The following is a 12,820-nucleotide window of genomic DNA, read 5'->3' on the forward strand; positions in this document are numbered from 1 at the left end:
GCAAGCCAATAAACAGTGTTCCTCCTTGGTTTCTACCTCAAGCTCCTTCTCTGCGTTCCTGCCTTGGCTTCCCCCGATGATAGACTGACTGCAACCTCTAAGAAGAAATAAAACACTTTTCTTTCCGAGTTGCTATTGGTGACCATGATGTTTATCATAGCCACAGAAGCCAAACTAGAGCATTCACTATGGTGCACTGTTCCCTTGAGCTGTAACCCAGAAGCTGCCTTCGCCAGGCACTGCATTTGTCAGGTACTTACTGAGGCATACCTAATACCCAGTGAAGGCAACTGGACCAGTGTCCCCTGGAACCACCTCCGTGGGGGGACTCTGAATGATGCCCTGGTCCATATCTCTGCTGTCTGGTAGACAGAAAAACCAAACCAAGCCTAGAATCTAGGTCTCTGACCTACATTGTACCCTCTGGCTGGTCAATCACACACACAGCCGCTGGGTGGCATTCAGAGAGCACGTTTATTTACAAAGCGCTTTACAAACATTACCTTACACCTCCCCACAGCCCCCTGTGAGGTAGGTCAGTAGTCATATCTACAGTTTACAGATGGGGAAATTGAGGCACAAAATGGGGGTGTGGCCTACCCCATTATAAAGAGAACTTCCCACCCTCCTTTCAAAAAACAATGAAAAAACAACAAAAAAGTACTGGTCCTCCATCCCATTGCACCCTTCTTCCTCTGAGCTCTAGGAGCGGTCACCAGCCCTGCTCTACCCTGCCTCAACCCAGTGGCAGCCTCACCAAGAGCCACAGGGACCTCAACCCCAGGGGCTGGGATTCAGCCTTGTGGATTGTCACAGGCCCACGCTGAGCAGGACTGAGCCATGGAGGCCTGAAGGCTAGGGAGGAAGGAGCTACGGTGATATTCTGCATATACTGGGCCAGGCAGGGATGGAGCCCAGGAGGGAGGCACAGGCCCTGTTGCAGGAAGCTCAAAAGCAGTAGGAAAGCATGGGGAGCAAAGCACCCCTGGGTCTGCAGGGGCAGTGGGATGGAGAACAGAACCGCGGGGAGGTCAGTGTGAGTCCCAGCTTCAGGACTCACAGCGGCTAAGCCAGGTGGGACTCAGGCCCTGGCGGCCCAGTAAGCCTCTGCCATGTGCAGAAGGGGCCACACTGGGTGCAAACCTTGGACACTCTCTTTGCAGCCCTCATTCATTTCTTGCCAAGGACTGGAATGGAGTGGAGGGCCCTGGCCTGGAGTCCCTAGTACTGGTTGTTCTGGCCAGTGTCACTGTCCCAGGCTTCTCTGCACAGGTCTGCAGGGCCCTCTGGAGGTGGGGCTGGCTGCAGTCTTGCAAAGCTCCTCCTCGGCCCCTGGGGGCCACCGAGACAGTGCAGTGTCCACTCCAGTGTCCTCCCTGTGGAATTATGGCTGAGCAAAGTTGGGGGCATAGGCCCTCCTCTCCAGTCTGGGATGATGGGCCACGCCCTGGGTGCTCAGTGGGTGTCCCAGGCCAGGTGCCTGCTATCTCAATTCCAGAGCCTCCAGGTACTCCAGGGCCACATCGTAGCAGAAGTGGTATTGATCCTGGGGAAAGAGAGGACCTTGAGCTCTGACCACCCTCTGGAGAATGGGAAATGACATCCCAGGATTAGAACGGCAGTCCAGAGTTGGGGGCTGGGCAGAAGTGCGTAGGTGCTGAGGAACCCGGTGGGGCTTGGATGGGGAGCTGTGACTGTGCTTAGGACATGGCTCCTTACCATGGTCTCCACCATATTGGGCTTGTAGTTTCGAAGTGTTTTGGCAGCAAAGAAAACATCCACTAGGCTGTGACAGCGGATCATCTCCAAGACCGTGGCACAGGCGCAGAAGGTACCACTGCGGCCACCCCCGTTTCTAAAGGAAACACAGAAAAGGTTTGGGGCAGGACCTGGGCACCCAAGGATGAGGGGTGGAGCTAGCCAATCAAAAGGCAGGCAGGGACTAAGTCAGAGAGGCCAAAGGTGAAGGTAACACTAAAGAGTCACGGAGGGTGGACTAGGCAGCTGAGGGATAAGAAGAGGGACCCAGAAGCCAGCCCTAGGACCAGAAGGCTAAAAAGGTAGTTCAGGGTTGAGAATGACATCCAAAGCCATGAATCGTATCAGAAGATATCATCAAAAGGATTGGCCTGTAGATTCCTAGAGAAAAGATACAGCCATACTTCAAGAGAAGATGACAGAGAAGGGAAGCCCCAGAGGCCAGCAAGCCCCAAAGCAAGGTGGGAAGACCAGCCAGGACCAACAATGGAGATACACAGCCAAACAAGCATTGAGCCCAGCTGTGGCCACCAGGAATCCTCTCCTCCTCTTGTCGCCCTGTTCCCATGACCCAACATGAGCTTCCTGCAAAATGGAAGATTTAATCATCCCTTGGCCTCTCTCACTAGAACTAAAGGCAAGCCCTCAGAGGACAGGGCCCAAGCTGGCACTGGGAGACTCCCAGGGTGCAGAGACATGAAAAAGAGGTGACTGTACCCAGACATGAATGAAAACATGCATTTCTGAGTGGAGGTGCATATCAGTGAATGGATGGGTGAGGCATGTACTGGTGAAAGGAAGTGCAGCAGGTGTACATGAATAAACAGAGACGAGAATCCCACTGGATTAAGAGTATGCTACATGGAGCCAACGAGATGGCTCAGTGGGTGAGCATGCTTGCCACCAAGACAGATGACCTGAGTTCAGACCCCAGGACCTGCATGATGGAAGAAAAAAGCAGACTCATGCAAGTTGTACTCTGACCTCCATGCACACACTGTCACACATAAACACATGTCCAAGTACATGTGCATGCACACTCGCATAAGTGAATACAGATGGGCGTGCATGCATGAATGCGCACACACACGCGCACACACACACACACACACACTAAATAAACAAGTGTAATTTTTAAAAGATTTTAAAGCATGCTGCATGGAGCCAGCAGGATGCCTCAGTGAGTAAAGGCATTTGCCATGCAAGCCTGGTGACCTGGGTTTAAGCCCCAGAGCCCAAGTAAGGGTAGAAACTGAGAACCGACCTCCACATGGGCAGTGCCATGTGCATACCGGCATATCTCACACACAAAACCCACATACACAAATGAAAAACTAATTTATGCTATAATCTCACAGGGTGAGGAATTCCGATGAGACTCTCATTAAACTCAGCTAGTTGGAGAGTATAGGCCACAGCCCCTGAGGCTGGACTCCTGTGTGCTAGCCCTGAGGGCCTCTGTCAGTTGCCAGCCCCTCACCCATCCTCCTACCAGGGAGCACTCACAGACAATGCACCACGGTGCGCCCATCCCCACTCTCTGCCTGCCACTTGTCCACCTCAGCCAACAGGTGCAGGAAGGCCTTCCTGGAGTCCGGCGTGTCCCGGTAAGCAGACCAGCGCAGGAACTGGAAGTGTCGAACCAGCAGGTGACCCTCCTGCAGCTAGGGGCACAGCAGCCAGGCAGAGAAACATGAGCATGAGAGCCCTTGATGACCTCCACAGGGTCACTAAAGGCAATCCTGGCCACCACCCAGACTCTCATCCTTGGGTTCCTCAGGACACTCACCCGAGAAGTGTTCTGCACCCGGAACACTCGGGCCACCAAATCTTCATTTGCTGTGCCAGACACAAATTCTACCTCCATGAGGCCATACTGCTGCCGGCCTGGCTCTGGCCAGTACTGCAGGCAGGGCTGGGACACAGAGAGAAAGCTGTGTAGACCAGAGCCAGTCCCCACCCCAATGGCAGCTCTGGGGATTCCACCATGGCTCAGTGCCTGGCTCCAGACTCCCCTGTGGCACACCTGACTCTCCACTATTCGCCCTTCAGAACACAAGGACAACGGCCCAGAGCACTGGCACCTTCAGAGTGGTCACAGCAAACTTCACAAAGAGTGTCATGATCCCCGTGGCTATGTGGATGGAAACCTCCACTCTAACATGCTAGCTACATCCCACACACACGTGTTTGTGGACTCCTGCATCACATTGCCTTCCTCTGAGAAGAAGCGGATAACCCCACCCACCCATCCCTAACCAACAATGCCTCCTCCTTGCCATCTCCGAGCCCAGCTCCAGCTCTGAGATAGGATGGCCCTGATGCTAGGGCATGGCTTCGTTCCCCACACTTCCCCTGCAGACCACATTAGAGACAGAGAGCAGGACCGAGGAGGCCCTCTGTGTGGCACACACATGCACACGTGCACTGAGGCATAAAGAGGTAACACAGCCTACCCTGAATCAATGAGGAAGCAGGAGGCTTGAATTTGTTTTACCTCAAAGGCCCTGGGGTGGGCAGTTTAGGGGTACTACTGCAAAAGCAGAAACTCTGAATGGAGCACTCCATGACTTTGGGGACAGTGGCTGTAAATGTACTCCAGCCTCACCCAGGCAGAGTTGGACTGGTTAAGCTGGTTGAGCATGACGATGGAGGTGCACCCATAGTCGTAGACCAGCCGCCAGAAGTCAGGTGTGGTGCTCTGCAGTGGGTGCAGGGTCACGATGAAGGCTGCGCTTCGCGTGTAGCTCTGCGGGGCAAACGGCAATCAGCAGGGCCCTCTGATGGTTCGGACCAGTACCACCAAGAAGCCAGTGCTTAGACATAGGTGACCACAGGCTTTCCTGCAGATTGGGCCACCCCAGACAGACTCTGGTGGACCCATTGCCTCAGACAAACCCACTGGCATCTAAAAATCAGTCCTCTTAAATGCCAGGCCCACTACACATGGCTGGAATCAGGTATCCGAGGCCTGAGAGACTAAGGCTCTTCTGTAACTTCTTCCCCCAGCTGCCCATTCCCACCCATGACTTTCCCTAGCGAGAAAGCTGCTTCTCCAACCCCCAAGATACAGATAGAACACCGAGGTGAAAGTCAGGATAGAAGGGAGGTCATGAAACCCCAAGCCTTTGTTCTAAACTATGCGTCTCCCTAGGGCCCTTCAGTAGGCCCAGACACCCGCTTAAGTGAGCCAGTGGACACATGTACATGTACACACATGACATGGGCTGAGTAATGGTGACTGTGACCCTCTCTCGTGTGTCACCCCTCTCTCCTCCCTACATGGAGGGCTCCCAGTTATGCCGTGCCTGGCCTGGCTCCCTTCACTTATCCGTCCCCTAATCATTCACTGTCTTTGACTCTTTCCTCTTAGCAACGTGTGTCCTTACTGCTTCACTCCTCGTCCCCTATGATGGCCTGCCCCGATGTGTCTAGGAGGGTAAGTCAGCCTGGAAGAGGGCCCAAGTCACACACAGCCTATATGGCGACATATGCAAAGCCACATTCTGCCCCCTTTTCTGCAACATTTGTTCTCAGAGTGTACATCATAGACTCTTCCTTCTCAGAGGGCATCATTCCTAGTCCCCAAAGCCACAGTACATATGTCCTATTTTGTTTGTAATGCCCACTAAAGAGGGTGAAGTCCCTTGGACCAAGGACAGGGGATGGGTCTGCTAAATGGTGCCTTCAGATCACAATTAGATAAGGGCCAGGGTTCAAGTCACTCACTACTCCAGACCAGGTCCTGTGGCTGGGTACAGCCCCATTGGCTCAGAACAGACTCCTCTAGCTCTAGATATCAGGTATCAAGTCCTGACCTCAAATCCTCAGCCAAAGTCACCCTACCCCAGGCTCTGCGAGAGCTGATCCTGGAGACAACCTGGCCTGAACTCTACCACCCAGGTCCACACTAAAGCTAAGTATAATGCCAGAAGGGGGCACTGAATGCCCACACTAGAAGGCTGATGGGGTAAGAGGGTATCGCATGGGCCTGGATCACTGAATGGGCATTGGGGCAGGGGATGTCCCTTGGCTCGGCTCCATTGACTCGGGCCCTCCCAGGAAGGGGAGTTCCAGAGCTACTGCAGCCTTCAGCTCTCACATCGGTCAGGGCTGCATTGATGTAGTTGTTAGGGTCCCCATCGGTGGAGATAAGGAAGGGCAGGCAGCGGTCCGGCGGCAGCACATCCATGCTACGGTTCTTGTCTCGGTTCCGGGGCAGCAGGGCGATGCTGCACTCCTCCACGTCCAGTGGCGGCGTGACCGAGTTCAGGGTCTGCAGAGAGAGAAATGAGAAGAGAGTATAGCCAGGGTTGTCAGGGCCCCCTCCCAACTCCATGGAGGACCTTGGGTTAGCTAATTAACTCTTGTGTTATGAATGGGAAAACTGAGGCCCAGAGAAGTTAGGGAACCACGCTGCCTTTCACCAGCTTGGCTGAGCTTTGGAGCGAGCATTTGTCACCTTGCGCCAGTGTGGCCTTGGGTAAGTGACTTTCCTCACTTGCAAAATGGGGAAATGATACACCTTTTCCATAGAGCATCTGGAGATCATGAGATCTCCAAAATGAGATCATGCCAGGCACTGAGCACAGCCTGGTGGACTCAGGGCTCGGTGTGTGGCAGACCCAGAGAAGACCAGCATCAGCTTGTCAGTGTTTTCAAAGATGCAAGCCTGAGCCCCACCTCGTCCCTATAGCCAACCCCAGACACGAGGCAAAAGCCTTGATCACAGCTCTGTCTAGACAGAATGTAATCCTGAGCACCTGGCACAGGTCCTGGCCAGGGCAATGACATCTCTACACCCCACCTTCAGGTTTCATGTGCCAGAGTCTCAGTTTCTCTCTTATTTGGGGGTATCCCTCCCAGGATCCCAAGTCTGTCATATCCCCAAAGCTGACATCTCTCTCCAGGAATCACCAGCCACATTTCCCAGGTCACCCTACACTGACTCCAGTACACCACAATCGGCAGGTACTGTATGGCTAAGGGAACATAGGACCTGAGAGGAGGGGACCCAGACATTAGCAGCCTGGAAAGCAGCCTCCAGCATAGTGAGCCTGGCCCCACCCAAAACAGACCGCCAGAGCCTAACTAGATATAGCATGAGGATCTGAGTTCAATCCAGGACCCACATTTTTAAAAAGATAACAATAAAATAAAAAGCTAAACATGGTGGCACAAACTTGTCATTTCAGTAATGGGAAAAAGGAGATAGGCAGAGCCACCAGGCTCTCAGGACTCATTGGCCACCAGCTTGGGTTACTTGGCAAATTACAGACCCTTGAAAGATCTTCTTTCTCTCAAAAAACAAAACAAAACAAAACAAAGCAAATAGTACCTAAGGAACAGCACTACCCCCACCCCACCCCCCGACACACACAGTTCTGAGCTGGTGGTGCACACCTATAATTACAGCACTAGGGGTTAAAGGCAGAAGTATCAGGAGCTCAAGGTCATTCCTGTCTACACAAGTTCAGGACCAGACTGGGCTACACAAGACACTGTCTCAAAAACAAAACAAACAAAAACAGCAGAACCAAGGATGGGCAGAGACCAAGTGTAGCATTATCACATGAGTCCCTGGACCCAGCTCTAACTGATGGCACCGTCACCCATCGAAGTTGCTGGAGCCCCTGAGCTAGTTTTCTTAGGAAAACCCAGAGAAACGTGATGGCTACACCTGATGGGAACACCCTTTCTTTCCTAGTGGTAAGAACAAGAGCTTAGAGAGGTGAGGTGACTTGTCCAGGCCCCCCACAGCTCCTCAATGTAAGCCTGGATCCGAACCCGCATTTATCTGACCCCAAAAGCCTGGGTCAACAACCGCACTAATACATGTCCTTCACTGTCACCCGACTCTGTCCCTCAAGCAGGGTCTCAGGTCAGTCCTTCCTGATCCACCCTTGATAGTCACAGTACTAACAACCTTCCAGTACACACTCACATACACCTACACACTCACACACCTACACACTCACACACACACCTACACACTCACACACACCACCTACACACTCACACCACACCTACACATTCACATACACACACCTACACACTCACACACACCACATACACACACACCACACCTACACATTCACATATACACACATACACACTCACATACACCTACACTCACACACACACCTACACACACACAACTACACACACCTACACACTCACACCTACACACTCACACACACCACACACACACACACCACACCTACACATTCACATATACACACCTACACATTCACACACACCTACACTCACACACACCTACACACACCTACACACACCTACACACTCACACCTACACACTCACACACACCTACACACTCACACACACCACATACACATACCACACCTACACATTCACATACACACACACCTACACATTCACACACCCCTACACACTCACATACACACCTACACACTCACACATACCACCTACACACACACCACACCTACACATTCATACACACACACCACACATTCACACACCCCTACACACTCACACACACACCTACACACTCACACCTACACACTCACACACACCTACACACACACATCACCTACACACACACCACACCTACACATTCACATACACACCTATACACCAACATACCTACACTCTCACACACACCTTCACACTCACACACATACATACTGCCATACCTACACACTCACAAACCTACACGTTGACACACCTACGTACCCACACACACACCTACAGACTCACACACACCTACATACTCACACATACTTACAAACACACCTACACACTCACACAAACACCTACACACTCATACACACATACCAATGCTCATATCGCACCTCCACATACACCACACCTACACATACACCACACCTACACATACACAAACATACACACTCACACACACCCCTCTCCTATATACGCACTCATACCTGTACATATACACCAACCTCCTACACATATGTACCCCACGCCTACACACATACTTATGTACCCCACGCCTACACACAAGCACACATCCATACTCACATACCCCACATCTTACATACACATGTTCACACACCCTGCACCTACCTACACACATATCCAAACCCCACTCTGTACACACAACCCTATATGTTTTCCCACACCCCACTCCTATACCTAACTCTTCTATACACATTCACCCCACTCCTATATATGTACAACCATGCCCTATACACATACCCAACTTTACACATACACCCCATACCTCACACCTATACACACATCCCCCTACCTGGAATTCTTCCCGAAGCTGGGAGGAATTACTCTGAGGGTCAATTCGGATCATCTCCCTATAGGTGGCCTTGAACTCATTGACAGGGATGGTGGTCTCCCCGCACAGGCAGGCCTCCAGGATTGCATCATGGATGAAGATGTATTGTTCCTAGAACAGGAGATGAGAATGTAAGAATGAAGAGGGGGCTGGAAGCTGAGCTCTACCAAGGACTAAGGAAAAACATGGCCACAGTTGAGGCAGGCGTACTTGGCTGAGTCCAACTTCACATCAGCTCATCTACTACATCCCAGGAACATTCCCAGGAGATCATCTGAGAGCTGAGGGATATCCCAAGATCTCAGATCTAGTGAAGACACAAACCCTGTTACACGTAACTCTAGAGCCCGCCACCATCTGACTCATCTGACACAGCACCATGAAGTGAGATTTAGAGAGAACTACAAGGCCCCCCAACTCCCCACTGCCATGTTTGAGGTGGTCCTGGGGAAGAAAGGGCCTAGGATGCCCCAAAGACATGTTACTCCAGCTCTGAGCTCCATGATAGACACCCTGAGACCTAGATGGAGGGGAGAAGTCGGGGACAGGGCTGGTCCGAACCTCAGTCTGGATCATGTTGACCCGCCGGGAACAGAGGGTCTTCACACAGTTGTAAATGTCCACGACGCCCTCACACTCAGCCATGTCCAACATCACGTCCAGGACGATGTAGCAGCCTGTGCGGCCAGTGCCTGCGCTGAGGGGAAGAGAAGGCCAACGCCACATCAGGGGCAGGGGCCTCTCGATCAGGGAGAAGAAGAGAAGTAGGGACCAGGGTATCTGCCACAGCTAAAAAACTTAGAGGTTGGGAGAGCACCACCAAGGAGGGGCTGTGGAGCTGGAGTTCTGTACGATGTGGCAGAGGACACAGTTGAGAGCATAGAGCAAGACCTGGGGACAGAAAGGACAGGAAGGAGGGAGAACACAGAAGTGAGGCTAGCTCAACTCGGGGAGAGGGACAGAGGTGATTCTCAGAATGCAGTCTAAGAACACACATTCCCCTTGGCTGTCCCAGGCTCCTGCACATCCTCTGAAACCCACACATTCATACCCATCCACATCCCCAGTTGGAGCTTCCAACACTTCCAGACACATGGCCCTCTTCCAAACTCTCAGAGCAATATGGCTAGCTTCTGTTAAAAACACTTGCTGCATGGTCCCTATTTATGTGGTCAGCTCCCTAACTCCACCTGGATTCATCACTGCATCCACAAGGAGCAGTGTTGATGGGGAGGCAGATTGGGAACGATGCCCCAGGATTCCAGCTTTGAAGCCACCATCATCAAAGGATTACTGAGAACTACATGGCTCAAATCACACAAGCACTTTGGGAGACCTGGACGGTATCCACTAGGGCTGAATGTTCACAGATGGCAGTTCTGCCCCTACACATGGCCCACAGCAATGTGTGTGCACTTCCTATCAAGAAGCCACACCTTAGAACAGCTGTTCTCAACCTGTGGGTCCCAAGCCCTTAGAGTCCTATATCAGATATTTATATTACAATTCATAACAGCAGCAAAATTAGTTATGAAGTAGCAATGAAAGAATTTTATCATGTGGGGAGATATCACCACAACATGAGGAACTGTATTAAAGGGTCACAGCATTAGGAAGGCTGAGAACCACTGTGTTAGAAAATCCTTAGTGCTGCCATTTTATTTCAGCTCCACTATTTCTGATGAAAACCAGTGGATCTGAGCAACAGGAGGTGGACAGATAAGCCGGAGCTTGTTCACCCTGGAATGTGATGCTGTGTGGACAGAACTCACACCAAAAAGTGGGGGAAGAAAAGTCACACAGCAGAGAGCTCACACTGGGGGACTTGATTCACACCAACTTCAAACCCACGAAAGGCTTCCTGCAGGAAAGAAGTCAGATTGTGATTGCTCGATTGCTCTGGGAACAGGGAACTTGGCTGTGTGTGTGTGTGTGTGTGTGTGTGTGTGTGTGTGTGTGTGTGTGTGTGTTTAATACTTGTAAAAAGGGCAGGGATTTTCCTTTCTCTGTCTCCCAAGGCCAGGATTACAGGCACATGCCTCCACACCTAATTTTTTACATAGGTGCTAGGAATCAGAATCAGGTCCTGGGGCTTGTATAGCAAACACGTCAGTCAGCCATCTCCTACCTCCATGCTCTATTACTCAGTCTCAGAAGACTGAGCTCACGGTTCAGTTAGTAAACCATCAGTTGCAGGTACACTCACTGTTCATGATATAAATTACATTTTGCATAACAGACTTTCCGTATCAGTTGGAATTCATTCTTAGAAGATGCTATCTTAATGAGCTCTGAAGAGAGAGACAGACAGACAGACAGACACTAGGCAGGAGGCTATAGGGCAAGGGAAATCAGCCACGTGGCATTTGGTGAGTTGGTGAGAATTCCTGCAAGGAGCCAGTATAAGCCACAGTTCCTATATGTTTGCAGACTCCAGGACTCCTCAGCTCTGGTAAGGGAGCCAAAGCTCACAGGATCTTTGGGGAGTCCTCTTATCTTCTGTCCCCACATAGGCTGAACCCAAGTCCAGTCCTCTTTGGGGACCATGACCCTGCCCCACCCCAGCCCAGCTCCCCCAGCCCTGGTTTCTCTCCTCGGGATCTCCAGGACTCCCACCTGCAGTGGATGACAATGGGCCCTGCATCTGGTGGAGTGGACGCCTTCACACGCCGGATGAAGGCCAGTAGCCCTGTGGCATGGTAGGGGACACCATGCTCTGGCCAAGCTGTGAAGTGGAATTGGCGGACCTCATGCCGGGTCGAGTAGCCTCTCTGTGGAAACCACAGTGGTGACAGTCAGTTGCCTGCAGCACCCACTGGATGCCTGCTGTGTGCAGGGCTCTGCTTACTCCTCATTGGTACAGACGTGGTACAGACGAGGAGAACCCCCTCTGCTGACTCTGTGTTTGGACTGAGTCCACCAGATGCTTAAAGCTCTGCTGCCTAACACCCACCTTATCCCAGGGCTGTCATGTAAACAAAAGAGCACTGTGACTCAGGGATCATCACACTTACACAGCAAGTATTTTTACCCACTGAGCCATCTTGCCAGCCCTCCTCTGAGGATTTTACAGAGTAATTAAGTGGGGACCTAGACCCTGATACATGAGGAAACCTCTGCCTCTCACTAGTCTCATCTGCAAAACAGGGCTGATGGTAATCATATGTCATCCTAGGGCTGAGACAATGCGTGAAGAATGTCCCACACAGGGCAGTCATCACATCTTCATATCAATGTGTACTGGAGTCCGGTGGGAACAGCCACCATCCCATCCCTTGGCCATGCTCCCAGCAAGTTAGAAGGGCTTCCTTGCACCTCCCTTTCCCCTTATATTTCCAAGGCTCAGGCAATATAAGCTCTACATGAAACAGGTATAGGGGAGACTCACCCGCTCCAAGGCAAAGGTGCGCACCACATACTCAGCCAGTGTCTCTGTCTTTACCAATGTGATCTTGATGTCCCCATACATGTCTGAGTCCTCAGGCCAGTAGCGAGAGCACTTTACCTGGGGCCACCATAGCATAGGGTTCAGCAGGCTCTTAGCCACCCATGAAGCCCACCCTGCCCCCAGCCCACCCTCCAGCCCTGCTTACCCTGCCCACCTCTACCAGCTTGGTGATCATGACGATGCTCACACACTGTTCCTGCCACACCATGCGCCAGAAATCGTAGATCATCTCAGGCTTCGGCCCTGGGGGCGCAGAGAATGCCTGTCCCTGAGCAAGGTCTCCCCTCCCATCATGGCCAGCACACCATGATACCCAGTGACA

The 12,820-nt window shown here is 51.8% G+C and overlaps 1 protein-coding gene across 6 annotated transcripts in view; it reads right to left on the reverse strand.

Moving 5' to 3' along the window:
• Positions 1–455: 455 nt before the first annotated feature.
• The window catches only part of Ptpru (protein tyrosine phosphatase receptor type U), a 79,450-nt gene continuing 67,085 nt past the window's right edge, over positions 456–12,820 (reverse strand). For 4 of the 6 annotated variants that reach the window (XM_051188958.1, XM_051188957.1, XM_051188956.1 and 1 more), the window contains 11 exons: positions 12,644–12,741; positions 12,439–12,555; positions 11,667–11,821; positions 9,612–9,747; positions 9,012–9,161; positions 5,861–6,034; positions 4,367–4,507; positions 3,548–3,673; positions 3,265–3,422; positions 1,720–1,855; positions 456–1,546 (listed from right to left, as the gene is read on the reverse strand). In XM_051188958.1, the coding sequence (XP_051044915.1) occupies positions 1,484–1,546; positions 1,720–1,855; positions 3,265–3,422; positions 3,548–3,673; positions 4,367–4,507; positions 5,861–6,034; positions 9,012–9,161; positions 9,612–9,747; positions 11,667–11,821; positions 12,439–12,555; positions 12,644–12,741 (1,454 nt within the window). In that variant the 3' untranslated portion in view covers positions 456–1,483. The remainder of the gene's footprint in view (positions 1,547–1,719; positions 1,856–3,264; positions 3,423–3,547; positions 3,674–4,366; positions 4,508–5,860; positions 6,035–9,011; positions 9,162–9,611; positions 9,748–11,666; positions 11,822–12,438; positions 12,556–12,643; positions 12,742–12,820) is intronic. The other 2 variants (XM_051188959.1, XM_051188955.1) reach the window with 1 other exon arrangement.

The sequence above is a fragment of the Phodopus roborovskii genome, unplaced genomic scaffold, assembly GCF_943737965.1.
Source record: "Phodopus roborovskii unplaced genomic scaffold, PHOROB, whole genome shotgun sequence".
Lineage (NCBI taxonomy): Eukaryota > Metazoa > Chordata > Mammalia > Rodentia > Cricetidae > Phodopus > Phodopus roborovskii.